We start from the raw sequence: 27,934 nt of genomic DNA, 5'->3' as shown, positions 1-27,934 counted from the left end.
CTGTTTTAAACTGACTCCAGAAATGAAAAACCAAGAAAAAAGGGAGTGAGGGGGAGGAGGAGGAGGAAGGGAGCCAGTGCAGTGACTGACAAATGGCACCAGCTGATAGGTGGCACTCACTGTATTGGATATAGGGATGGTCACGAGGGATGCGGTCCAGGCTGATGTCGTGCTCCTGGCGTCGGGGCACCTCCGAGTCGGCCATGCGGGGCGACAGGGTGACAATGAGGCCCTCCACAAACTTGATGGCGTGGGTACGGATGCCGTCATTGTCAGAGTCCAACAGCAGGATGATGTCCCCAGCCATGGCAGACACCATATCCCAGCAGGCTTCCTGGAGCTCGCTGATCACCCGTGACTTCACCATCCACTGCGAGTGGGCCAGGGAGGGACGGACGGACGGACGGACAGACAGATGGGGAAAAGATATCAACCACCAACTCCACCAACTCCCAGAGATCCATAAATGATGATGAATACATTCACTGGGGAAATGTTCACTGAGTTACAACTCTGTCTCTGGCCCCATGCTAGGTGATGCTGGGGACAGGACCCAGTGGTGACCAAGCCAGGTCTGGTCCTGCCCTCACGAGGTTCACAGATAGTGACAACCCAGAGTGATGAAGACTCAGATCTTAAGGAAGCCAGAGGAACAACAGTGCCAACCTCACAAGGTGGTGGCAGAGATTAAATGGGTTCATTCCTTTCATTAATGTAAATGTACATCACATTAACAGTGTGGACCTGGCTGGCCCATCCTGGTCACAAAGGAGGTACTCAGGGAATGTTTGTTGAATGCACAAATGAATGGACAGATGGATGGAAGGATGGGTTAATGGCAACTCCCTGACCATTAGACATTAGAACCCCTTTGTTGTCTTTTCCTAAAGATCAACAGCACGTCTTGCTCATAACGAATCTGATCTGATGCTGGTTTTGAACTCTAAAAGATGAGTCTGTAAATGAGACCTGTCAGGCTGGGACAGCCCCAGGTGGGGAGGGAGCTCTTACCTGCAGGGCCACCTTGTAGAGCTGGGTCATGGTGAGGATGGCCTTCTTCACCACATTCACATTCTCATCTCTCAAGAGCATGTTGAGATTCGCGATCAGTTTCAGCAGTAACTCAATGTCTCGCTTGCTAGGGGATGGAGGAAAAAGGGCAAGATCAAGGTGGTCTTTGGGCAGGTGATGGGAGCCTGGGGTCCACAAGGAAAGGGAAATCAGGGTCAGTGTGTCAGGAGATTGGAATGGAGGTGGACACCTGTCTTGTTTGCCAGCACAGCTGGAAGCTGAAAACAATGCCTGGCACCTTCAGACAGAGCTGACCCCAAACGCTGTCTAGGTTGGTCCTGTAACCCCCACTGTTCTGTATTATTAGGGTCCTGCTGTTCACATAAGGTGCAGCAGAGCCAGACAACTGTAAGTCTGGATAAGCAACTGTGTCTTTTAGAACAGTTCCTACCTCAAGCCTTGCTGTGAAAACTGCAACAACACATGTAAAGCTCTTAGAAAAGCATAGGAAGCATTCAATAGATATTAGCCATTATTACTTTAAAGCAGTCTGCTTTATGTAATCACTGGTTTTGTTTACTAATTTGTTTACCTAAGTCTGAGGGCTCTGAAAGTGGGGGACCCTTTCTAGTCTGAGTACTAGCAGAGTCTCATTTTTTGTTGAAGGAAAAAATGAAAGGCCTTCAATAAATATTTATTCAGTGAATGAATGAATTCAAGGCTACACCTAGAGCTCAGAATGTGTATTTTCATAACACGTTACAATCTGAATTTAATTATTAAGCTAATCAGTCAAAAATATGAAACTCAGCCATCAACTACATGAAAGCAGGAACGATACCTGTTTTTATTCACTGTTATAGTCCTACAGTTATAGTCCTACAGTCCTACTCTGACACAAATGCCTGGCACATAGCAGTTATGCGATACATATCTGTTGAACAAAAAGTTTTTTGGCAAACTCAGAAAACTTACCACAAATTGTCCCAATAATAATCTATAAAAATTTTGAATTACTATGTTGTATACCTGAAATTAATATAATATTGTAAATCAACTATACCTTAAAAAAAAAAAAAAAGACAAAACTAGTGGTTACCAATGGGGAGAGGGAAGGGAGGAGGGGCAAGATAGGGGTAGGGGGATTAAGAGGTACAAACTACTATGCATAAAATAAATAAACTACAAGGATATATTATACACCACAGGGAATATAGCCAATATTTTACAATAACTTTAAGTAGAACATAATGTATAAAAAATCTGAATCACTATGTTGTATACCTGAAACTAATATTATAAATCAAGTACACCTCAACTGAAAAAAAAAATTCTCCCAGTAAAAGGCGGAGACTGAGAATTTGGGCAATGGTGTTAGGGACACGGGTTAAAATCCCAGCATGGCCACATACTGGCTGTGTGACCTTAGGAAACTCATTTCACCTGAGTCACAGTTCTGTCTTCAGTTAAATGTGCCAAACAAATAATCCAGTGTTATTCTGAGGATCGAATAACAAAGTAGGTAAAGTATTTAGTACATCAAGGGAAGTAGCTGAAAAACTGTCAGATGCTGTTTACAATTTGAAGGTATAGCCGATAGTCCTTACTGATGATGCAGATGTGAAGTGTGGGAGAAGTAGAGGAACTGTGGATGAGTTCAAGATTTCGACCTTATTAAATATTTGCTGGGGAATCACCGTGCATGGGAGGGAGAATGGGTCTGAGAAGCAGAGGGCAAGACTCTCAGGGCAGGGCCAGGCACCAAAGAGGCTGACTCCAGCAGGGGTGCTCCCAGGGGCTCCCCACACCACCCCATACCATGCCTCCTCGATGAAGCCGATGACAAACTTGCGCACTTCAATGGACTTGTCTGCTTGGAAAGCGATGATCTCCTGCCAAGGTCAGGAAGAAGGTAGGTCAGAGTTGGCCCAGGATCCATTCCCTTATCCCTACACCCACACCCTTTCTCTCCTGTCGGTCACTCACATCCAGGAAGTTGTCCAGTAGTGTGGGATCTTTGTTGATGATCAGCTCCTGGACCTGGAAGGAGATTGGGGATGGGAAGGAGGAACACACATATAAAACCAGGGTCCAATCAGTGCAGACAGGAACATGTAGGAGAAAACAGCATGGGGGTAGGCAGCAGATAAGCTCAGTTCAGATCCTGGCTCTGCCACTCCTACCATGGCCTGGGCAAATGGCTTCCCCTGAGTCTCAGTTTGCTCTTCTGTAAAATGGGAATCGTAAACAACAACTTATAGGGCTGTTGTGAGGCTTCAACAAGAAGATGCTACAGGGCGCAGGTCCTGGTGGATAGTGAGTACGTGTTACAGATGGAGGCTAAAGAAAAGAGGGAAGTGCTGCAGGACTCCTACCTTCCTGAGGCTCACCCAGCAATTCTCTCCACTCTCCTTCTGTTTCTACTTCCCACTCAACTGTCACAATTCATCAGGCATTTTATGACAATGAGAACACATTTTCTGAGGCCCCTGTACCTGCCAGGCTCTTTGGAATAAGCCCTTCCCAAAAACATTCTCACAGAAGCTCACTGCCTATGACCCAAGGCACTGTTGAACAGCCCTGACAACCACTCCACGAGGGAGGCCCCGTCAGGACCCCACTCTACTGCTGAGGTGGAATCGACTACCCAAGGCCACATGCTGAACAAGTAGAACTGGGGTCCTCACCCAGGCAACCTGACCTCCCAACCTCTGAACTCCACCTGCCTCCCCAATTCCCCATGCCCTCTTTTGCTTCTGTACAAGCTATTATGCCCTCTGGTCAAGACACTCTCCCTCTCTCACTTAGCCTGGTTCTCTCCGTATCATCCAGGTCTCAGCTCAGACATCCCTCTTCTGAAAAGCTCTCCCTGACTCCCCACCGCTAGGCTGGGTCAGAAGCTCCCTCTGGGTTCCACACCCCTCTGGGCTCCTCCATCCCATCCCTGCCCACTCTGGGTCCTCACTGTCTGGTCACCTGCATGTCTTCCCCACTGGAAAGGACCCTGGCAGAGAGCAAATACGAGGATCAAGAGCATAGAATTTGGAGTCTGAATCCAGCATTCAAGTCCTAGTTCAGCCAGCTGCTATGAGTGACCTTGGGCTAGTTTAAGCTCTGAGACTCTGCTTCTTTCTCTGTAAAACAGGGAAGAGCCCTGCCTCATAGAGTTTTTGTGAGAATTAAATGACAGCGTGGCCGAATAGCACTGAGCACCATGGCAGGCATATCCCAAGTGCTTAACTGTGGACACTAGTGTTATTACCAGTGTCTTCTTTTCCAGAGGTTCCCATCCTGGCTCCCCTTGTCCTGCTTAGCCCAGCATCGCCCCCTTCTCCTCACCTGTTTGAGCACTGTGATCTTTGAATCATTGGTGATCAGTGCTGCCTGGTTGAGGAGATCCACCACCTGGAAGGAAGGTGAAAGGCATGTGACAGTACTCACCTTGCCAGCCCAGCCCTGACGGCGCTCCCTGGGTTCTGCCACCTAGAGGTGGATGGCCCAAAGACAGGGCCTGAGCCTCCGCACTCCAAACCCCTCTCTCCATACTCACTCTCTCTGATGTGGTCATGCCATCAATGCCCGGCCCCTCCTCTTGTGTGAAAAACTGTGATGCCACGCTCCGGCGAGTGACGCTGTCCCCACTGCTGCCTGCCATGGTTGCTGCCTGCTACTCCCTGGAGAAGATAGATCAAGCTCTGCACCTTACCTCACTAGCTGCAAAGGGTTCAACCCTCCTTTCTAGCCTGTTGGATCTTTATTGGGTCTTTTGAAGCCCCTCCCCCTTCCAGAGTCTGGATCAGACTGTACGTGTCCATGAGGCTGCAACCTGGGGGAGACTGATGTCTCCCAGCTCAGAGGCAGTACCTCATGGAGTACCGAGCCTCACCTCCGGTACTTTACACATAACGGGCTGACCACAAACACCTGCTGAATGACTGAACAAATGAACACAGAGCAGCCACGCACTGGTCTCAGTGCCTCCTGTCTCTCCATCAGGGCTGTACTCTGGACTGGACATCAGAGCAAGCTTTCTAAAACATAGCTCTGAGGAGCGCCAGTCGGAGTCCTGTACGTCGTAAGTACTCAGTACATCAGAGAAGGCCTAATTAAATTATATTTCTGCCATTTTCTGGATTACTATGGAGTTGTGCTTTAAAAGGCCGGGGGCGGGGGACTATTGGGCATCTGTCCCAAAGTCACACTGGCAAAATTAACAAATAAGAAGGGTATCAAATACAGCACTATTCCTAATAGCAAAAGACTATTATCGGGCTTCCTTGATGGTGCAGTGGTTAAGAATCCGCCTGCCAATGCAGGGGATATGGGTTCGAGCCCTGGTCCCGGAAGATCCCACATGCCATGCAGCAACTACTGAGCCTGCGCTCTAGAGCCCACGAGCCACAACTACTGAAGCCTGCGCACCTAGAGCCTGTGCTCCACGACAAGAGAAGCCACCGCAATGAGAAGCCCACGCACCGCAACAAAGAGTACCCCCGGCTTGCCACAACTAGAGAAAGCCCGCATGCAGCAACGAGACCCAATGCAGCCAAAAATAAATAAATAAATGTATTAAAAAAAAAAAAAAACTATTATCAACACAAATGTTCTCAAATAGGGAGACTGGCCGAAAAACTACGATACATCCACATAATAAAACACTATGTAACTATAAAAAGGAATGAGGGAAGGAAAAAAAAAAAGGAATGAGGAAAATCTCTATATACACTGATAAACAGCGGGCTCTAGCACATTTTAAGTAAAAGCAAGTAAAGTGAAGACAATATTTACTGTATGCTCCCTTTTTACAAAACAAAGGAAAACATGTGTATATGCTAAAAAAAGAAAAACTGAAAGGAAAAACCAAAAAGTAGAAAAGGGAGAATATAGTTAAAAAAAAAAAAAAAGATGGATCTCAATGTATCATCATGATGAAAAGATGACCGTCACAGCCTGTTGCATCACACAAGAATGTATACAATTAAACTGACTTTTGTCAAGTTTGTGTATGTATACACAGAATGACCGAGGCAAGAAACCACTGGGTCTCAGCTGCCTCTTCTGTAAAACAGGGATGGTAACAGCGTTTCCCTCTCAGAACTACTTTGAGGAGTAGATTAGTTTCAGAAGGCTACTGCATAGACTGTTAACAATAATTTGAGGGTGAAAAAGGTGCATCTTTTAAAAGAGATATACTGCACACAGCAGTTTATTCAACAGGTATCTGCTGAATGAATGACTATCCAACAACCTCCTTCCTAGTCTCCCTGCTGCCTGTCATCCCCACATCTTGCTTAGAGTCAGAGCCAACTCCTCACCAAGACCTAGAAGACCTTATGTGATCTGGCCCCTTCTACTCCTGCCCTCATTTCCCTCTCAGCTCTCCCTGCTCCAGCAACACTGGCCTCCTTGTCATCATGCCAATCATACCCCTTCCTCCAAGCCTTCTCCTCCAAGGGCTTCTCTTCTTTCTGCCTGGGATATCCCTCCCCTCACAGCCTGGCACAACTCCCTCCCCCCTTATTTCCTTCAGGTCTCAACTCCAATATCCCAGCAGTGAGGTCTTCTCGGACTATCGCATTTCAAATTTCCATTTCCTCTCCGTCCCCATCTGTGTTGCTTTATTTTTCTCCATGGCATTTATTATCAACACACTACATATTTATAAGCTCCACGAGGGCAGAGATGTGTGTGTGTGTTGTGTGTGTGTGTGTGTGTGTGTGTTCACTTTCTCTATCCCCAGCACGGAACAGAGCTTGGCACCTAGTAAGTATTCAATAAAAATCTGCAGAGTAGGGCTTCCCTGGTGGTGCAGTGGTTGAGAGTCCCCCTGCCGATGCAGGGGACACGGGTTCGTGCCCCGGTCCTGGAAGATCCCACATGCCGCGGAGTGGCTGGGCCCGTGAGCCATGGCCGCTGAGCCCGCGCGTCCGGAGCCTGTGCTCCGCGACGGGAGAGGCCACAACAGTGAGAGGCCCGCGTACCGCAAAAAATAAAAATAAAAATCTGCTAAGTGAATGCCAAAGGGCTTCAACAATCACTGGGCTTAGTATCCCTACCCTTTGGCTCTAGAATGCTTGAAAAATAACAGCTAATATTTACTGAACATTTAACATGTGCTGGACACAATTCTAACACATACAGTAACTTAGCAACTTATTTAAACCTCACAACACCAACTCTTTGAGGTAAGTGCTGTTTTTTTTTAATAGGGGTATAGTTGTTTTACATTGTTGCATCAGTTTCTACTGTACAGCAAAGTGGAGTTCCCTGTGCTATACAGCAGGTTTTCACTAGTTATCTATTTTATACATATTAGTGTGTATATATCAATCCCAATCTCCCAGTTCATCCCACACCCCCCACCCTTAGTGCCCATGAGTTTGTTCTCTACATCTGTGTCTCTATTTCTGCCTTGCAAACAGGTTCATCTGTACCATTTTTCTAGATTCCAAGGTAAGTACTATTTTTAATTTCCATTTTACAGATGAGGAAATTTGAAGTCCAAGGAGGTAAAGTCACTTGATCAAAGGCTCACAACCTGTAAGATGTAGACCTAGCAGTATGGCTGCAGAATCCAGCCTTCTCACTGCTGTGCTGGACTGCCCCTCTAAAGGAACTGCTTCCCCCTGCTAGGTCTGTTCCCAACAATCCAGTATACTGCTGTTTCCCATCAGAACACAGTGAACTTTTTCATGATGAACCTTTCACATTGATCCACCCAAACTTTTTACCATGTTCTTCCTCTTCCACTTTTTGGTTTCTTTCTTTATTTTTTAAATGTATATACATATTTCCTTTTCTTCTGTAAAAAGGGAGCGTATGATAAACACTGTCTTTCATTTCGCTTTTCACTTAATATATGCTGGAGCCCACTCTCTATATTTCATTCCTTTTTTGCCCCCCTTCCCTCATTCCTTTTTACAGCTGCATGATATTTTATTATGTGGCTGTTATCTGTTTTCCTCCTCTGCCAGTCTCCCTACTAAAGAACATCTGGGGTGTTTGTAGTCTTTTGCTATTACCAACAATCATTGGTTCCCCTTCCCTCCCGGTCCCACCGCCCTACTCCCACCTGGGAATATGACGACTCCCCGCACATACACAGAGTGGCCCCACGAAAATCTTTCATCATTCAACGAACATTAACTGGGAGTTTTCGGCGTGACAGCGCTGTACTGGGAAACGCTGAGCTCATGGTCACAGACAGAACTAAAGAGCCACACAAATAAAGGTCCAACAACAAATGAGACCCCCCCGCCAAGTGACACGAAGGAAAGGCACAGGAACCTATAAGAGCGTTTAACAGGCGGATTTCGGGACGGAGAGCGGGAAAGGAGGGCTTCGCAGAGGAAGTGACGTTGGTGCCCAGACCCGAAAAATGAATGGGAGTCAGCCAAGCGGAATGAGTAAAAGGATGTTGCAGACCGAGAGGACGGCATGTGCAAAAAGCCTGAGGCGGGAAGGCGTACGGCGAGTCTGAGGAACCGAAAGGCCAGTGCAGCTGTGCGACGTGAGGAACGAGCAAAGAGGCAGAGCCGAGGCCGGCTGGGCGGACGCGCCTTGGGGGCCACGTTGGAACTTTGCCCTGAGGGCACTGGGGAGCCACGGGAGGGTCCAGAACTGGGGAAGAAACTGGGGTCCCGAGCGTCACTGCTCCCTTCCCCTCTCAGCGTCCCCACTCCCCCCGGAAGCGCCCCTGCCCTTTCAGGGTCCTTCCTCCCTTCGTCCCCGGGCCCCCATGCCGCCCCCCCCTCTCACCGCGGCTCAGGCCTCCGTCCCCCTCGCGCCCCCTCAGCAGCGCCTCTTCACAGACGCCGCCGCCATCTTCCGCTCGCCGCCGTGACACTGCGCATGCGCCGTGCACGGAGGGTCGCTGGGAAATGGAGTCCACTCTGCGGCAGTACCCCGCCCCTACCTTCGGCCGCGCGGCCGGCCTTCCGCTCTCCGCCCCCTACGACGCCGGGGCAGCCCTTCATTTCCGGCTTTCGGGAGCCATACCTCCTGGGAAATGTAGTCCTATGACGGGGTCGGGAAGGAAAGGGGGATAGAGGCTTATGGGAAATGGAGTTCACAGTAGTTCTGGGTCCCTGGACGGCAGGTGTTAGAGAGAGTGGAGAGTCCGGGAGGCGAAGCTCTTAGGTCTGGAAGGTGGTCTGTTTCCTCAGCGGGGTCTGAGCAGAGGACTCGATCCCCTCAACCCTTGGTCCTGACCATTTACACAGTATGGAGCATTTCCAGCTATCAGAAGCTTCAGTCTTCCAGTCCGTCCAATGGGAAATGTGGTTTCGAGGAGCTCCTACAGGTTCTTATAGTAACACGTCGGGACCCATGGAGACCACTCGGCTCTGAGCCTCCTTTACTCCGCGGCAGTCTTGCTGGGCTCTGGCTGTTCGCCTGCTCCTGTCGAGATGATGAAACCCCTGGATGGAGGGGCCCTAGAGTTCTGCCCTCGAGGCTTTTAGTATCAGCAATGCCTCCCACCTGTAGCTCCTCACTCGTTCAGCCATCTCCAGCTCTCGCGTCCCCGGGCTGCGGCTCCCGGCGCCTGAGGTCTTTCTCCTCGCAATCCCGCAGGGGGCGCCCCAAACCGGGCGCACCGCCCTCGGGGAGGCGGGAGGGGAGCCCAGGGCGGGCGAGGGCGAGGGCGAGGGCGGGGGGGCTGGGGGGGGTGTCCCGGCTATAAAGCGTGGCCGCCTCCCGCGGCGCCCGGGAAGGCTGGGACCCTGGGCGGTCGGACGGACGGGCGCCGGTCGGAACTCAGGCCGTGCAGGCTGAGAGATCCGAAGCGCTTGGTTCCCCCCCGGGCCGGAGCGGGGGCGGGTGGGGGCGCAGGCCCGGGGGATGCTGGGCTCGGTGAAGATGGAGGCCCATGACCTGGCCGAGTGGAGCTACTACCCGGAGGCGGGCGAGGTGTGTCCTCGGGGATGGCGGAGCGGGAAGTGGGGGGTGGGGGGGGGGCAGGAATCAGGGTGCGGGCCTAAATGGGGGCAAGAACCGGGGTGTGGACTCAAGTGGGGGCCCCAAATAGAATTGGGGAGCGGAGGAACTAGAGACACGGAGACCAGGTGTAGGAGTCAGGGACGGGGGACAATGCATGGGAGCGCGGTTTAGGCAGGCTAGTCAGAGTGAGGGCTTAAACGGGAGTCAGGAAGATTTAGTCAAGGGTCAAGTCATAGCTTAAATGTGAGGGCTGGGTGTCAGGGACCCAAAGTACAAGGAATTAAAATTAACAGACCAAAGATGAGACTCAGAACTCCGGGATACGGACAGAGCTGGGGGATTAGGAAATGGGGTTCAAAACTGGGGAAAATATAAGGGACTAAGTGATGGGAGAGGGAGGTCACCATTAAGAGAAATCTGAGCTGGGAGCTCAGGGTTAGAAATTAGTGTTAAAGATGGGGGTCTGGGGTAGAAATAAGAATTGGGGTTCCGGGGTAAGGATTGGGGCTGCGACTACGTCAACGTCAGAAATGGGGGTTGGTGCTCGGGTATAAGAGATGAAGGTGCTCAGAGATGAAGCTTGGTCTGGGGAGTGTGAAATAGGTGATTTAAGAGTTGGGGCTCGGATAGATAGGGGTCAGAGTCGGGATCCTGAGATCAGGGCATGTCGGCAACAGCATTGGCAGTGGAGGGGTCGGTCTCCACCCCTGCCCCCCATCCCTACTAATGACCCTCACCCCTCCCAGCTGAACTTCAGTGGTTTAATTGTTATCAGAGACCCTCAGCAGGGATTCTCCTTGTTGGAGTCTGGAGGGTTTCAGATTTCGCACCCCCCATCCCCGCCCCCACTCCACCTTCCAGCAATCTCCACTAATTGCTAATGTCCTCACCAGTCCCATCTCAGACAAGATTTCCCTGGAGTAGGGGGCAGGGATGTATCTTAATTCGCTCACCCTAGCCGCCGGGAAGTCCCTCCCCAGGTCTAACTCCCGTTCCTCTTGCTGCAAGGACTCCTTCTGAGCGTGCTCTCTGCCTAGTCAACATTGTGAAGTGGAGGGGTCCTAGTCAGAGGGTTATGGGGGTTCTGGATACCTGGGTTTCTGATGGAAGGGGACTGTGGGCTTGAGGTGGGGTATGGGACTGGAATGGTTGAGTTCTCCAAAGAGACCAAGATCTGGGGTTTACAGGGGCCCCAGAGTGCCTGAGTCCTGGGTCTGGGGTTTGAAGCTGTAGGGTGAGACTCCTGAATACCCAGGCCTGCGGGGCTTGGCAAGGTGCCCAGGAGGGGCCAGTCCTGGGGCTGTGGAGGTGTGAGGTGCACGTGGGGTGGTGCAGAGAAGGGATTGGGAGTGTTGAGAGGTGGAGCCTGGGCAGCTGGAGATGTCAGTTACATGGTAGGGAAGGCAGAGACCAGGTTGGAGGTGGAGACTCCCAGGTATTGGGGGATCGCGGCTGAAGCCCCCACATAGTGGGGACCTGATTTAAGGGTACCAACTACAAATCAGTGTTCTGGAGGCATATCTTAAGAAGTATATTGCAGGGGTCTAGGCTGAAGGAGTCATTATTTGGGGCAAAACCTGACGTTTGGTAGGGGACAATTTGGGTGGAAATTGTCTCTGAAATTGAGGGACAGTCTAGAGATAGTCAGCATTTGAGTGCGTATTTTGGAAGAGTTGACATGTAGGGGGCTGGAAATGGACATACTGTGTGAGGGTCTCCTCAGCTTTCCCATCAACCGAACCACCTCCTCCCCCTGGGTCAGAACAATGTGGGGAGAAACACGTGCACTCACTCAGCAACTGAGAACTGAAGGGGCCCCCAAACTGCTTCTTGCCCACCACACCCACCCTCCTGTTGGGGTGATGTTGACCTCCCCAGGCTGGCTCCCTGTCTGGAAGGAAGCTGGAAAGTTATTGCCCTAAAGCATCCCCACTGGCCTCTGCTTCTCACAGATCAGCTGGTCTAACTGCTCCCCAATTTTAGAGGTGGAAAACCTAAAGCCTCTTGGTGTGCGGGGGGAGCCGCTCGAGGTCCTAGGCTGGGACCAGGGTTAGAAAGGAGCTTGTAGCTTCACACTGCCCCCTGCTCCCTGTCACACCCTCCTCCAGAGACAATAAGGAAATGAAAGGGGAGAAATTCCAGCCTCCTGGGGTGGGCGTGCAGGTCCCCTGAGGGCCTGCCCCCCAATCTCAGCCCCGCCCTCGCTGGGGAGATCCGGTTCAGACCCGGACACTGGGGGTTCATCCCAGCCCCAGGCATGTGAAAGCCTAGGGTGGATTAGGGCAGCTGGAGTGCTTGAGGTCAGACCTCAAAGAGGACTTCCGGGTGGATGGGGAGCCAGAAGAGAAGGACTCTGGGGTCCCAGTCTGTCTTCCTCTGTGATACAGGAGAGTCTGACTGAGTTGGAGAAATGTAGGGGGTTGTAGAGGGATTTAGGACCTCTCTGTGGATCCCCTGAGTCCAACACCTTCTCCCCTCTCTCTGAAGGACCGTCTTCCCTTACTCTTAGGGAGGGGTGAGAACCAGCCAACCCGGGGGTGGGGTGGGGGGGTGGGGGGAGACCAGTGCGTGGGGGAGGGGAGTAGCTGTGGCTCCAATTTCAATGTGAGACTTCTGGGGAGATGGTGGTGCTGAAGCAAGGGGCAGAGAGATGCAAAGACGTGCTGAAGGGGAAAGAAAGAACAGGGTGGGAGAGGAGTGGGGTAGAGAGAGACAGAGAGAGAGAGTGCCGAGGCAGGGAGAAAAAGATGTGAGAGATGAGGGGGGGACAGAGGGAGAGAGAGATGGGGTATGGGAGAGTCACAAGGAAAGAAAGGCAGAGGAGGGGGAGATGAGAGAGAGAGAGACAGGGAGAGAGAAAGGGAGAGAGCGTGGGGAGGGGAGAGAGACAGGCGTGGGGAGGGCATGAGGGAAGGAGTATAGAGGTACTGAGACAGGGAAGGAGATGCACAGATACACACAGAGCCACAGGGAGATTCAGAGACATAGGAGAAAAGAACTACCTGGAAGTCATGTGAAAGAGAGAGGGGAGAGTTTCTCTACTAGAACGCAGACCTGGGTTGCTTACCACCTGCCCCTGACTCCTTGAGTGACCCTGGCATTTCCCTTTTCTCTCTGGACCTTTGGATGTGCAGACACTTAAGTGACAAGGGAACGAGATGGGACACACTGATTCATAGCAGAGGTGGCTCCCACCAGAGCTATAGCACCCCCCCCCCAGTGCCATGAGACCACCCTCCCTCAGGGGGAGGGAGCGGGGCAGACAGGCAGATGGAAGATTGACAGAGAAAGGATGGAAGACAGGGGATGAAAGGGGAAAATGCACACAGAAAGAGAAATCACCATCCACCATGCTTCCTATTTTCCTTGCTTATCTTGTTCACCTCCTGCTAGACTGACAGCTCCCTGAGGGCAGGCATTTCAGTCTGTCTTGGTCACTGCTTTTATATCTTGATCCAGAACACCAATCTGGAGCTAGACTGCCTGGATTCAGAATCCCCGTTCTTTTCCTTTCTTGTTGTGTGACCCCTGGACAACCTCTCTGATCCTCAGCTTGCTCAGCTGTAAAATGGGCATGATAGTGCCTCCCCCATAGTGTGGTTGTAAAGATGAAAGCAGACCTTTGCTGTGAAGTGCCTGGAGCAGTGCTGGCACAGAGTAGGCCAAGAAATATTGAACAATTGAGAGACTATATAGTTACTTACAAAGACATAGCAATGTCTACTGTATTTCACTGAGCTAAGAGGCACATTTTCTCCCCATTTGAACATATCTGAAAATGGAATGGGTTTTACAGTCAATGGTGTCTAGGGATTATAATTGACAGTGTTTTTTTCCATTCTTACTGATACTTAAAATAATACTGCAGCTTACGAAGTGATGTCTTAGATTTAATGATATATAATAAACAGACGACATATATTAGGTAGAAATATGTGAGTTCTGATTTTCAAATGCTTTTGATCTATAATAACTGTAATTGTATAACCTAAAAGATGATGGCTAGATGGACAGAGAGTACACATATAAGGACTTCCCTGGCGGGCCAGTGGTTAAGACTTTGCCTTCCAATGCAGGGGGTGCGGGTTCGATCCCTGGCGGGGAAGCTGAGATCACACATGCCTCGCGACCAAAAAACCAAAACATAAAACAGAAGCAATATTGTAAGAAATTCAATAAAGACTTTAAAAATGGTCCACATCAAAAAAAAAAAAAGTACACATATAGATTCCATTATTAGATAAATCAGCAGTTCTTGATTTTTTTTTTGTCTCAGGACCTCTTTACACTCTTAAAGTTATTATTTTGCCTGTGTTGGGTCTTCGTTGCTGCACGCAGGCTTTCTCTAGTTGCGGCGAGCAGCGGCTACTCTTCGTTGCGGCACGTGGGCTTCTCATTGCAGTGGCTTCTTTTGTTGCGGAGCACGGGCTTCAGTAGTTGCGCACGGGCTTCAGTAGTTGCAGCGCATGGGCTCAGTAGTTGTGGCTCGCGACCTCTAGAGCGCAGGCTCAGTAGTTGTGGCGCATGAGCTTAGCTGCTCTGTGGCACGTGGGATCTTCCCAGACCAGGGCTCTAACCCGTGTCCCCTGCACTAGCAGGCAGATTCTTAACCACTGCACCACCAGGGAAGTCCACACTCTTAAAATTACTGAGGACCCCAAACAGTTTTTATTGATCGGGGTTATGTTGATTGTTAACAGCATTCAAAATTAAAACTGAGGCGTTTTAAAAATAGGCATTAATTCATTTTAAAATAGCAACAATGTGTTAGTATAAGCAATGTATTTTTATTAAAATAATTATTTCAAAACATTTAGTGCGAGGAATGGCACAGTTACATTTTTGCAGATCTCTTTAGTGTCTGGTTCAGTAGAAGACAGCTGCATCTTCCTAGCTGCTTCTACATTTGGTCTATCGCAATATCACCTGTCATGTGGCCTCTGGAAAACTCTACTGTACGCTCATGAGGGAAAGAGAGTGAAAAAGGCTAGTCATATCTTATATCTTTCATTATATGAAAATAGTTTTGGAGACTCCCCCCAAAAAAGTCTTGGAGACTCCCCAGGGTGTCCTGGACCACACTTTGAGAACCACTTAAAGTGTGAGCTTCAGTATATGGGAGCGTGGGGGGGTGGGGTCAGGGAGGGAGTTGCACGGGGAGGGGGGGAAGAGAGAGACTTCAACAGACAGCTGTTTACAGAGGAGGCAAGACAGATAGACAGATGGACACACAATGGGTCCAGTGACCCTTTGCTTACCAACAGAGTCGAGACTCACCACCCGCCGTTTCTCTTTCTTTCCCTATAGGTCTACTCTCCGGTGACCCCAGTACCCACCATGGCCCCCCTCAACTCCTACATGACCCTGAACCCTCTGAGCTCTCCCTACCCCCCGGGGGGGCTCCCTGCCTCCCCACTTACCACTGGACCCCTGGCGCCCCCAGCGCCCACAGCACCCCTGGGGCCCACCTTCCCAGGCCTGGGTGCCAGCAGTGGTGGTGGCAGCAGCTCAGGGTATGGGGGCCCGGGACCAGGGCTGGTGCATGGGAAGGAGATACCGAAAGGGTACCGGCGGCCCTTGGCACATGCCAAGCCGCCATATTCCTACATCTCGCTCATCACCATGGCCATCCAGCAGGCGCCGGGCAAGATGCTGACCCTGAGCGAGATCTACCAGTGGATCATGGACCTCTTCCCCTACTACCGGGAGAACCAGCAGCGCTGGCAGAACTCCATCCGCCACTCGCTGTCTTTCAACGACTGCTTCGTCAAGGTGGCGCGCTCCCCAGACAAGCCGGGCAAGGGTTCCTACTGGGCCCTGCACCCCAGCTCAGGTAACATGTTTGAGAATGGCTGCTACCTGCGCCGCCAGAAGCGCTTCAAGCTGGAGGAGAAGGTGAAGAAAGGGGGCGGCGGGACCTCTGCCTCCAGGAACAGTGCGGGGTCAGCCTCCTCGACCACCACCCCCGCTGCCACAGTCGCCTCTCCGCCGCAGGCCCAGCCTCCAGCCCCCGAACCTGAGGCCCAGGGTGGGGAAGATGTGGGGACTCTGGACTGTGGCTCACCCCCGTCCTCCACACCCTATTTCACTGGCCTGGAGCTCCCAGGGGAGCTGAAGCTGGATGCACCCTACAACTTCAACCACCCTTTCTCCATCAACAACCTGATGTCGGAACAGACACCAGCACCTCCCAAACTGGACGTGGGATTTGGGGGCTACGGGGCGGAGGGTGGGGAGCCCGGGATCTACTACCAGGGCCTCTATTCCCGCTCTCTGCTTAACGCGTCTTAGCAGGGGGGTGGGAACATGGTGGGTGGGGTATGGCTGTAGCTCACACCATCAGGCTCTTGGGGCCTGATCCTCCTGGGGACACTTTGCTTGTCCTGTCAGTTAACATCTTGGCTGGTCTGTTACTCACTGTGGTGACTGCCATCTCTGTGGGCATCGCGTTGACCCACTGGCTACTGTGATAACTGCCATTGACATCTTGGCGGGCCCGTTGAGTACTGTGAAGACTGCCATGTTGATTGATGTTATTGGTTGATCTATTGGGTATTCTGATGGCCACCGTCTGGGATGACATCTTGGTTGGCCCTTTGGGTGCTGTGATGCACGTGCCCTTGGGTGATCCTTTGGATGTGGTGGTGACACTGGCCCACTGGGTGCTGTGATGGCCACCATCTTTACTGGCTGACATAACCAGTGTACCACTGTATGGCATGATGGCCACCAACAGCCCCTGTGTTGGCCATGTCATCACTGTCTGGTGTGAGTTGAGTGAGGGATGGAGATGAGGATACTCCTTGGTTTTTTTCTGGAGCCCATCCCCCGCTCCGGTCCGGGGAGAAACCAGAAAGGACTGGTTAGGGTGTGGGGAATTTCTACTGAAGTCTGGTTCTTGCCTGGGAAGCGGGATACTGGCTGTGTATGAGCATTAAAGGCACCATTTCTGCCTCTTACTGAATGTCTCTTTTCCTTGGCGAGTGGGCCCTGTGAGGCTTGAACACCTGAATTGATGTCCCCTGTCCCCTCTCCTTCCTGCCCCCAAGAGCTGGCTGCCTCTGGGGGAAGGGCTGGGGGAGGCATCGACCTGACCTTTGGCTCTTTGCTGTCCCTGACCCCAAGGACAGTTTGCTCACAGATAGCAGCCCCTGCAGCAGTGGGGCCAGGGCAGCAGGAGGAGGTGGCTGTGCAGTGACCAAGGCCATCTCCCTACCCCCACTCTCCAGACACATGCCCCTAGCCCCGAGGTTCAGGGAGCCCAGGGGCTGCTTGATTTTTGGTTAAGCTAGGGAGGAGGAGAAGGGACAAACAGGGTGCTAATTGAAGGAGACAGGGTGTGTGCTAGTTTGTTTGCATGTGTGCGCCTGTGCCTCTGTGGGTCATAGGACGTCACTACGGCCATTGAGGTCCCTGTGGTCTTCTGCAGGGTGTTCTCTATTGTTTGTATCCCTCAACTGTCTGAGTTTGTGTGTCTGTTCCTCCCCTGGGTATGTGCTTACTGTCGGTGTCTCGGGATATCAGACTCTATTGTTTTGTGTGTGTGGTTCTCTTATACACCTATCCCTGGGACCCTCTGGGTCTCACTCTGTTGGATGTGTGTTTCTGTATGTCCATTTGTCTACATACCTGCTGCCTTAAAGAGTCTACGTGTGACTACATTTTGTGTTTCATGTGTATGTCTGGGAATCAGCATTTAAAGTATGTCCGTTTTTGTGTATTACGCCTGTCTTTGCTGTGTGCCTGTGACTGCTGTGGCTGTGTGTGAGCGTGTGTTGACTGGCCCTGGTGTGTCTGTCTCTTTCACGTGCAGGTGTGTGGGAAAGGAGCTGGGTCCTCCTTCGGGTGCTGGGGGCTTCTGGGAGCCTCTGGTTTTGGGGTTTGGGTGTTTCTATTCCTCCAGGTCTCTGCCTGGGCTCTGAGTCTGATATCTGTGGCTCAGATGTTCCAAGGGATGGCTCTGTGAAACGCAACTGTGTTCCTCACGCCCTTCGTTTCACAGAGTGGAAACAGAGAACCAGAATGGGAAGGGACTGGGCCAAGGTCATTCCGCCACACTGGCGCGGGTGTGATTTCCTTAGTTTGCATTTGTCGTACTTGGTTGTTGGCTCTCTAGCCACTCGTTCATTTAGTCAGTCAGTCATTCAAAGACCAAAGGCTGTCTCTTTATGTTGGCGCGCATGTGCGCGTGCGTGCGTGCGTGCGTGCGTGCGTGCGTGTGTGTGTGTGTGTGTGGTTTGTGTGAGAGACAGACAGAGAGAGGGAGCGGAGGGGCGGGGCGGGGGAGAGATGTTTCTCCCAGTTCCTGTGTGTCCATCTTTCTCTGTTTCTTAGTGTCATCTATGTCCCTACCTCTCTCTCTGTGCCTTTATGTCTGTCCCTTGGTTTATGGGAAAATGCTTGTTCATCCCCTGTGCCTCTGTGTCTCGTATTCTCTGCCTTGCTCTCTCTCTCCATCCTCTCCGTGGCTTCGACTCCGTCCTCCCTCTCTCTAGGCCTCTGGATCGCTCCCTCCTTCCCTTGGGGGCTCCGGGTCTTCCTCTCTTGGGGTCCTCCTCCCCCCACTCCTTAGGCTCTCTGGCCTCTCTCCTCCTCCTCCGGTCTCTCTCTCCCAGCTCCCTGAGTTTCCGCCTCTACCTGCCACCTCGCAGGCCAGGCCCTCTATTTCTGTCACCGTGCCCGCCCTGCCGGCTGCGTGTCACCCCCCTCCGCCCCCTGCCATGCTGGCTCCCAGTCAGCCGTCCCACCAGCCTCGCTGTCCTGGGCAGGCTGGGGAATTCCTCCTGATTCCTGGAAAAAACAACTGGTGTCGAGAGAAAGGCCCTCAGTCTCCCTGGGTGCCCACCCCCCTCCCTCGGGCCTGGGGGTCTCTCCCAGAGTCATGCCGGCCCAAGGCAGGAAGCCCTGCGGTTTCTGGCTTCTCCCAGGCGGCCTCCGGATCTGGCCCCCGCCCCCCCGGCCAACAGCCCAAATATTATTCCGCAGGAGGAGTCGGTGGCAGCGGGAGGAGGCCCAGGCTGAAAGAGGCTTTCAGGGCAGCCAGGCCTGGGGCTTCCTGTCCCCAGGCTCAGGCCTCAGGCCGCCCCAGTGGGGACCTCAGGTGGCCGGAGGGGCGGGTGTTGTTGTAGGGTCCTGGGGGGGAGGGTGGGGCCATCCGTCAGGGTGTCTGGTGGCCACCGGCTCGGCTGGCGTGGGCAGGTGTGACCCCTACCCCAGGGACAGCCGGCTGGTGGCCAGCAATGGAAAAGTACCGCAGTCAGACATGGGACGCATGGACAGACATGAGGACGCTAGGGATCAGGGATGGGGGATAGCCATGGGGACACAGAGAAGCCTGGGCTGGGACAGATGGACCTGGGCACGGCTTGTGGGCTTTAGGTGACATAGTCCAAGGGAGGGGCCGTGAGTGGGGAAACAGAGGCCAAGGCAGGGTCCCCCCTGTGGGCAGAAGACATGAGATGATGATGATGAAAATAATAATAATAATAAATAATAATAACAGCCACTAGGGCTTACCATGTGTCTGGCATTATGTAAGCACCTTATAGAATCGATAGACCCAATCCTTCCCCCCACCCATTTTATTATTGGGGAAACAGGCATGATGAAGTGACTTGCCCAAGGTCACACAGGTAGTGAGTGGGGAGCTAGGACTTGAACCCAGGCTCAGAGCCAGTGCCCTTAACCAGGACGCTATTCTAGAGCATAGGAGGGGCAACAGCGACACAGCAGGGCCCTGGGGTCCCAAGCCCTCCGTCATGGTCACCGCCACTCACACCCTGCTCCTGGAGGCCGAGGGGGCACCCCAGAAGCCAGCAGCCAGGGAGGTTTATGAGTCTGTGTCAATGTCAAGGTGTTTCCAGGCTTCTGTGTTACTCCATGACTTGTCTGCTCAGCGTGTGTGTGTTGTGTGTGCCTGTACGTCTCGGTGTCAGTGTCTTCTCACGGGGTTTCTGTAGGTGTTGCAGTGCTGTGTCACTGGGTATACATGTATGTCACTGTTCTATCATTGTCTTCTCTGTGTCCGTCACTGTGTCTTCTGTCCTTGTGTTTTGTTGCCATGTCTCTAAGCCTAACACTATGTTTGCCCATCACTGTGTCCTGGTCTCTGTCACTGTGTCTATTACAGTGTGTCTCTGTCACTGGCTTCTGTGTGTCTGTTTATGTCTCAGACACTCTGGGTCTGCCTATATCTGTCCCTGTGTGTCACCGTGTCTGTCCCCCTATGTGTCACCATCTACCCAGGTGTCACCCTGTGTGTTACTCACCACCCAGGCCACAGGTGGGCGTGTCGGGCCCACTGGTGCCCAGAGCTGGGGCCCAGCCCATCCCACCCTCACTCTGCCATGGGCCAGGCTGGGCGCCTGTTTGCAATGACTGCCCCAGGTAAACACCAAGATCCGGAACCCAAGGGCCACCTCCCTCACCTCCACTCCCTGCCCCTTAGCCTGCCCTGGACTGGGCTGGACCAGAGCTGCACAGGCGGTGCCCCTAAACTGGAGACGTGCCCTGACCCTCCCCCCGCCACGGTCACCAGCCTTCCCAAGCCCCCAGCCTTGGCCCTGCCTGCCTGCCGGCTTCTCTCTCTCTCTGTCCCTCTCTGGATGTCTGCTGGCCTCTCTGCTTCTTTCTGTCCCTACTTCCTCTCAGCTGGGTTTCCCTGTGGCTCTGCCTTTCTCGGGAATGACCTGTGTCTTCCTTCTGTCACTGCCCCTCTACCTCTGACTTTTTCTGTCTTTTCTCAGCGAAGTTTGATTTCTCTGCTTTCCTGATCTGTCTCCATTTGAGCCAGTCTTGGTTTCTAACTCAGCGTCGCAGTCGGCCAGTCTCTTTCTGTTTGTCTCTCGCACTTTGTAAGTTTCTCTCTCGCCCTTCTGTCCCTGTGTCCCTCTCAGCTCGAGCCTCTCAGTCTTGGTCACTATCTCTGTGGGTCTCTGAGCCCCCAAGCCCCACAGGAGCAGACTTCTGCCATATCAGGGTCCTTAGGGAAGGGTGTGGCCCCCAGCCTCCTACCCCAGCCCACTGGGGTGTGTGTGTGTGTGTGTGTGTGTGTGTGTGTGTGTGTGTGTGTGTGTGTGTGTGTGTATTTAAAGGTATATGTACATATTATTTATATCTGTACCGGGGGCAGGAGGGGCAGACACTGGGGCCTTTGTGTAGCTGCTGCCCACTGCCTGCCCGCCCGCCGCTCCTCTCGCTTCGTCCCTGCCGCCTGCCCGCCCGCCTCTACTCCCCCCTCACAGAAAGGTTCCTGTGAGGCCTGCCAGCTTCCTCTGCCTGAGGTGTGAGTGGGCACGCCACAGGGCAAGGCGGGCAGGGGGGCCTGGGGAATTTTTCCAGCTGCAGGGAAGGTTTCCGGGTGGGGAGGGTTCTGGAAGGAATAGGACTTCTCAGCTGAGCTGCTGTCTGTCTGTCTGTGTCTGCTGTCCCTGGGCGTCCCCGGGATCCTTACCTGGCTTCTCCCTGGGAGTCTGTCCATCCATCTAATGTCGTTCTGACTCTTTTCTCTGTCGATTTGGGTCTTATTCACTTGTGCACACACTGTCATTGGGCATCTGTGCTAGGCCCTCTGTTGAGCCCTGGACACAGAGGGGAACGGGATGCTGTCCATCCCAGCTGATTCCTTGCTTTTTCTGTCTCATTTGCTTCATCCCTTCCCTCAGTGCTTGAAACGCTCTACTTGTTCCCATGAAAACTAAATCCACCGTCCTTACCATGGCAGACAGGGCCCCCAACGCTCCCTACCCTACTATCCTTCTGACCTCAATCTTATGACTCTCTCTCATGCCATAGCTGCACTGGTCACCTTGCTTCTGGAATGAACCAAGCTGGCTCCCACTTCAGGGCCTTTGCATGTGCTGCTATCTCCCTAGATTGCCCGTGGCTCGCTCACTCACCTCCCTTAGTTTTTAGTTTCATCTCAGTTTTACCTCCCTCTTTTTTTGTTTTTTTGGTCCGGGCCACGTGGCTCATGGGATCTTAGTTTTCCGACCAGGGATCGAACCCACTCCCCCGGCAGTGAGAGCATGGAGTGCTGACCTCTGGACCGCCAGGGAATTCCCCCTACCTCCCTCTTTAAAATACCAGTCTCCATAATTCTCTGTCTCCTTTCCCTGGTTTATTTTTTCTTAGGATTTACCGCCATGGCTGTCACATTTTATGGGTCTGTATCTCCCACCTGAATGTCAGCTCCATGAGAACAGGGGCTGCACTCTGTTCCCTGCTGTATCCACAGCACCTACTGCAGGGCTTGTCACACAGTGGATGCTGAATAAACATTTGTTGAAAGAAAGGAGTCCATTAATTTATCCATCCTTTAAACTTGCCAGTGCGGGGCAATGCTGGGGACACAGCGGTGACTGAGACAGCCTTGGCCCTGCCCTTATGGAGCTCACAGTCCAGTCCCCAGACAATAATGATTTAGAATGCTCAGGGCTGGGATAGGGGAGTGGGGCCCCAGAAATGGCACCTGACACAGACTGAGGGTCAAGGAGGGCTTCCTGGAGGAGAGGTCAGCTGAGCTGAGAACTGGAGGGTGAGCAGTGAGCCAGGTCTGGTCATGGGGACCAAGTGACTAAGACAGACCCAGCCCTGCCCTTCTTCACAGAGCTCTGTTCTCCCCCTCGGTCTCATAGAACTTTTGAGTCTGAAGATGTCTTAACTCTCTAGTTCAAACCTGTACCTTTCCCTGATTTCACAGCCTCCCGGCCTTCCCTCCCTCTCTCCACATCTCAGTCTCTCTTCCCTCTCCTTCTGTCTCTATGGTTGGCATTTCCTCAGTGTACCTCAGCCTCTCTTAACCCATCTGGATATTTCTCTAATTTTCCTTTCTGAACGTTTGTCTCTGTTTCTATCTCATCTCCCTCATCTCCGGGCGAGCTCCTTTTCTCTCTCTGGGTCTCTGTCTTTTCTCTCTCTCAGTGAACTGGTCTCTTTACATCTCCCTCCCCACCTCTGTCGTCTCCATCTTTCCCTGGGTCTCTCTCTGTGTCTCTGCCTCTCCTTTCATGAAGCCTCTTCACCTACTCACTGATCCCCCAGATCAATCCAGAACCCCTCCACTCTGGCCCCAGCCTGGCACTGAATGAAGAGGGGCTGATCCAGGCCCCTACACCCACACAGTTCAGGCCGCCTGCTCTGTTAATAGTTAACCCAACCTCTATCTAGAATACACACCAGCCAGGCTGGGGGGTGACTCCCCTGGCCCCTACCCACCCACCAGCTGTTCTTAAAGGACCAGGTGTCCTCCACAGCTCTTTAGCCCCCACTGGGGCACAGCGCCCCCGTGTCTGGAGGCCTCTAGCTCTGAGGATGGGGGAGGGGGAGCTACCCAGTACTTGGGTCTGCAGAGCTGGGTCAGGAGAGGCCACAAGATTGCCCAGGAGGGGTGCCCAGGCATGGAGCTCCATCCAGCGTCTCCCTTGCTCCTGGCTTATCGCCTGGTATATTTAATCAGGGGTGGTTTTCCCAGCCCTGCCCAGAGCCCAGGCTGGCAGTGCCAGGGGTGACAGAACACCTGAGACCTGGTGGCTGGGGGAGGGGACTCCTCAGTCCGAGAACTGAGGGTCCTCCAGATGTGGAGGACCAAGCCCTAGAGTCCCTAATATTTGGGAGTTGGGACATGGGGGTCTGCGGGTTGTGTGGGAGGGACACCTGGATAACCAAGATGGGTCAGGACGTTAAGGTCTTCCAGATTTAGGTGATATAACATCTGGGTTCCTGAGACCTGGGGCAACCTAGGGTCTCACAGCCGTGTGACAGGGCTGTGCGGTGGCAGGACACACTGTCATTCCCCATCTCTCCGTCCATCCGTTGGCCTTTGCGTCCGGCTTTGCCCCCTTCACGAAATCTCCACCTCAGGGTCGCGGGGGAGGCCGCTGGGGTGCGGGCTGCCTCTTGGGGCCTCCGCCTTCCCTTAACCCCTGCTTTGCCGCAGCCGGCTCAGGCCCCGCCCTCTGACGCCAGCGAGCAGGAAGTCCTGGTTAATAATCAGCCCACCGGGACAGGTGCGGGACAAGGCCGCGCACATCAGAGGCGACCGCGGGGGGGAGGGCCTTTTACCCGGCCAGTCACGGTGTCTTAGGGCGGCCGCCGTTGAGGCTGGTCTCCAGAGATGGGCGCGCAGTTCAGGGCACCACCAGAGGCGGGAAGCAGTCACCTTGTTCCCAGGGAACCTGTTAGTGTACCTCATGAGGTAAATTTCCTCTTTCCTCAGGCAGTCCCTCTAGCAATCTGGCCTAATTCTCTCCGTGCCTAGCAAGAACTCGCGGCCCGTCCCTTCTGGGAAGCCTCCGGATGCCCCTTGACCCTCCCCCTCGGTGGCACTGAGTCCTCCACCTTCGGGGGAGATACAGGGGATGGGCCAGAAGGGAAGGCTAGTTCCCGAGCTTGGCTGTGGCTCCCTCGCAAGAGCCATCCCCTCTCTGAGCCTTAGTTCTGTCATCTGGGAAACGGGCTGATGGCTAGAACGCTTGACTAGTTGGCCAGCATTTATAAAATCAGCCAGGGGGCCCACCTGAGTGAAGGGCGCCACCTGGAGGCTACAAGGCAACGTCCTCTCCCCTGTAGGATCAGTTCGGTCCCAAAGGGGGCGCAGCATCTCACGCAACTAAGGGACCAAGAAGGAAAAAACCCATCTTTCGGTTTATTGAAGGAGGGAGAGGGGATAGGGGAGGGGGGCAATAAAATGCTTTTGCTTCGTTTATAAAGAGCGAGATTTCAGGAGGCCCCTTCTCAAGGAGGGGCGGGGACACCTCTCCTCCAACTACAAGCAGCAGCAAAGCCAAGCCAAGGAGGGGAGAGGGAAACCGGAGGGGTCAAGGGACCCCAAACACCCCCTCGGACAGAAGCCACAAGTTTTCTCCCCCCACCCTCAATGCATCTACCCCAGGGGACCCATCTGGGATAAGGAGGGGACCCATCTGGGATAAGGAAGGGGGTATGTACACAGGCGGGGGAGGCACTGGGCTGGGTGGGAATAATTTATCCGCAGCGGCGGTGGGTGGCAAGGTGGGGGCGGATGGGCAGTAGACTGGTGGCAGTGGTGGCCTAGGGGTCCCGTTCTTTCTTAACCTTGATGTCTCCAGCAAGGATGGTGGCGATCTCGCCTTGCATGAAGGCCCAGGGGACAGAGGAGCCCACTAGCGGGCACTTGTCTCCACTGGGGCAGTACACCTCCCCAGCAGGACCCTGCGCCTTGATGAACTCCCGTGAGCAGGGAAAGCAAAACTTGTGTCCGGGCACTGAGGGGCACTGGACGAAGTGGGTGTCTTCCAGCCGCTCCCGGCACAGGGTACAGCACAGGGGAGCCCCGGGGGTCGCCCCAGTGCCGCTACCACCCCCGCTAACAGCTTCCGCCCCTGCTGTGGGGCTAACTTCTGCCTCACCGTTTCGGGCCACCAGACGATGCTGGGCTGGAGGCTGGGCCGCAGAGGAGGCTGCGGGGCTGGCGCCCCCTGCGCGCACAGGGCCCCCACCCCCTGCAGGGTCCTTGGGGGAGTGGCCAAGGGCCTCGGCCACGTTCTTCAGGGCGGCGATCGGCGAGGGCACAGCAGGGGTATCAGCGGAGAACGGGCCACCGGGTGCCACCCAGTGCCGCTGCTGCTGCTCCTCCGTGGTCATCTTCCCAGATGCCTCGCCCTCGGGCTCAGGGGACGCCTTGCGACGGCGCGGCGTGGGGGCCAGATTCCGGGATGGGGCTCGTGGGGGTGGGCCACAAAGAGCTGCAGGGGCTGGCTCTGGATACTGCTGGGGCAGGGCCTCGGCGGGAGCTGGCTCGCGGAAGGTGCGGACACCGTCGGTTAGCAGCTCCCCCAGCTGGCGCCACTCCCCTGAGCCGTGTCGGCGTTCATACTCGAGGTACTTGAAGCCTGATGAGGCCAGTGCCTTGCCCGGCTCCCGCAGAGCATCATGAAACATCTGGCGAGCCACGGCCAGGACTCCAGCATACACGTTGCCAGAACCGCAGGGGTATTCGGTGAAGAGCTTCAGCTCGAACTCGTAGCCTGGCGGGCGGGCAGTAGCATCGAAGGCGAACACCCGTCCCACCAGCCCGTGATCCTTCTTGAAGCGGACATTGAAAGGGGCGCAGGCAGACAGCGCCAGCAGCTGTTCCCGCACGGCTTTGGGGCGCCCATGCCATTCCTCTGCCCGGCCCCTCATGGCCTCGTTCAGTTCTGCCAGACAGTCCGCATTCCTCTGCTGCTTCTCCTTCTCGAAATCGGAGCCGAAGGCTGGACGGGCAGGACTCAAGCCGGGTGCCAGCGTCAGACCTCGGCTTCCCAGGCCAGACACCGCAGCTGCCAGCAGCCCGGGGGGCACCAAGCCGGGCATGGAGCCAAGCAGGGCCCTTCGCGCCCCCTCCGCCACAGCCTCCTCGCGGCCCAGTCCATTGGCCAGGCGGGACCCCAGGGTGTACTCCAGGGCAGGCGAGGGCAAGGGGAGGCGGCCCGACGATGTGGCCCTGTCATAGCGGTCCTGGCCTGAGACAGCGCCGCCTGTCCCCGACGGCTGGGGCTGGGCCTGTGGAGGCGGCAACTGAGGCCCCTGTGCAGCGGCGGCTGCCAGGTCCTTAGTGGCCGGGTGCTTGAGGGCCGGGGGGCCCGGCGAGCGGCCCTCGGGGAGCACGTGGCTTCGCTTGAGCTGCCGGGCGGCATCGATGAGCAGCTCGATGCGATCCGCGCCCTCGAAGTTCACGCAACCGCGGCACACGGCCTCACTGAAGTCCCACACCATGGCCCACGGCATCTTGGGCAGGTCGCACAGGTAGCACCACTGGCGGCGGGAAGCCTGCACGGACGCCATAGCCCCCGCACGCGCGCCTCCGAGCCCCCGCGTTCCACCCGCCGCCGACGTTCGATCCGCGCCGCCAACGTTCGATTCGTGTCCCCGGGACCGCGCGAGCCACGGTCGGGCCTCTGGCTCGGCCTCCCCGCGGATCCAGGCCCGGCCCCCCTTCCCCGCCCCCTGGGCCCTAAGCCTTTTTCCTCACTCCCGCCTCCTCAAAGGCAAGCAGAGGCACGTCGGCGCTCCCGCCGGGTCCGAGCTCCAGGGCGCGGCGCACAGCTCGGGCCCCGCGATAGGCCGCGGGCGCCGCCGCCTCGGGCTCCCGCCGCTCCCGCCACTGCCGCTGCAACTGCCGCCGCAGCCGCCGCCGCCGCCGCCGCCTCCACCTCCTTCTGCCCCAGAGGCCGCTACGCAGGGAAAGTTACATAACGCGCCGGCAAAGCCTTCTGGGAAACGTAGTCCCTCCGGGGCCGTTTCTTAAAGGGGACCGCCGGCTGCCGGAGGGTAGGGGCTCACCGCCTCTCCGCTGCGCAACCTTTACCCCTCCTCGCCGGGGGGCAGGGAGTTTGACTCCAAGCAGCTCGAGCAAAAGGGTTGGGGACGGGGATGTGATACGAATGGTGAGAGCCACCACGGATTCAGAAAGTGTAGCGGGCGGACAGGCTTCCGGACGGCCAGCCTCTGCTCCGACTTGCTTTGCAGCTTTAGACAAGTCTTGCCTTCTCTGAGGCTCAGTTCCCCGCCCTTCAAAGGTGGGCCAATGACCGGTTACGAAGGCAGCAGCTCCTGGGGCGGGGCGGAGGGGCCTTAATTGGACGTTTTCGGGGGTGGGGGGAAGGGAAGCTGTCAATTTAGTGTTGGGCAGGACCGTCCACTTGGCACTTCGCCTTGCCCAGGATCTTGGATATAAGCCTCTGACTGGGGCCAACAAAAGCCGGAGAAAGGAGAGGACTGACGGTCTCAGCCTCAGTTGCTTTATCTGCTAAAAGGAGTGGTCGAGCGCCCCTCTCTTCCAGCTCTGCGGGCGCGCTCTGGTCTCCAAGGGGTTACACTGTCAGTTTCTCCGCCCCCCCCCACCCCAACTTCACTACAATTCCCAAAATGCTCTACGGGGCGAACAAACTGACGCACTTCCGCTGTCTAGGAGGTTGGGGGAGGCCTTCCCGATTCCCGCTGGCTGTCCATAACCCCCCCCCCC

At 54.5% G+C, this 27,934-nt stretch overlaps 3 protein-coding genes across 3 annotated transcripts in view; 1 reads left to right on the top strand and 2 right to left on the bottom strand.

Moving 5' to 3' along the window:
• The window catches only part of SYMPK (symplekin), a 36,009-nt gene extending 27,130 nt beyond the window's left edge, over nt 1-8,879 (bottom strand). Inside the window, 7 exon segments of the mRNA XM_032613333.1 lie at nt 121-370; nt 1,012-1,138; nt 2,830-2,903; nt 2,998-3,051; nt 4,351-4,416; nt 4,562-4,685; nt 8,770-8,879. Coding sequence (XP_032469224.1) covers nt 121-370; nt 1,012-1,138; nt 2,830-2,903; nt 2,998-3,051; nt 4,351-4,416; nt 4,562-4,666 — 676 coding nt within the window. The 5' untranslated portion in view covers nt 4,667-4,685; nt 8,770-8,879.
• Nucleotides 8,880-9,842: 963 nt separating this feature from the next.
• Nucleotides 9,843-16,910, top strand: FOXA3 (forkhead box A3). The gene is made up of 2 exons (XM_032613713.1): nt 9,843-9,921; nt 15,259-16,910. The coding sequence occupies exons 1-2, from the start codon at nt 9,853-9,855 to the stop codon at nt 16,240-16,242; spliced, it is 1,053 nt and encodes a 350-aa protein (XP_032469604.1). The 5' UTR covers nt 9,843-9,852; the 3' UTR covers nt 16,243-16,910.
• Nucleotides 16,911-24,567: 7,657 nt separating this feature from the next.
• On the bottom strand, nt 24,568-27,633 carry IRF2BP1 (interferon regulatory factor 2 binding protein 1). Its single transcript, XM_032614703.1, has one exon. The coding sequence runs from the start codon at nt 26,752-26,754 to the stop codon at nt 25,000-25,002; it is 1,755 nt and encodes a 584-aa protein (XP_032470594.1). The 5' UTR covers nt 26,755-27,633; the 3' UTR covers nt 24,568-24,999.
• Between the last annotated feature and the right edge of the window lie 301 nt (nt 27,634-27,934).

Source organism: Phocoena sinus, chromosome 19, assembly GCF_008692025.1.
Source record: "Phocoena sinus isolate mPhoSin1 chromosome 19, mPhoSin1.pri, whole genome shotgun sequence".
Lineage (NCBI taxonomy): Eukaryota > Metazoa > Chordata > Mammalia > Artiodactyla > Phocoenidae > Phocoena > Phocoena sinus.
The sequence above is the reverse complement of the archived record's forward strand: the minus strand, read 5'-3'. Positions and strand labels throughout refer to the sequence as shown.

What these genes read in the sequence shown, in the direction of transcription:
- FOXA3 (XM_032613713.1), top strand. Translation starts at nt 9,853, where the DNA reads ATGCTGGGCTCGGTGAAGATGGAGGCCCATGACCTGGCCGAGTGGAGC. An exon ending in ACTACCCGGAGGCGGGCGAG is followed by an intron (nt 9,922 to 15,258) that starts GTGTGTCCTCGG and finishes CTTTCCCTATAG; the next exon opens with GTCTACTCTCCGGTGACCCC.
- IRF2BP1 (XM_032614703.1), bottom strand. Translation starts at nt 26,754, where the DNA reads ATGGCGTCCGTGCAGGCTTCCCGCCGCCAGTGGTGCTACCTGTGCGAC.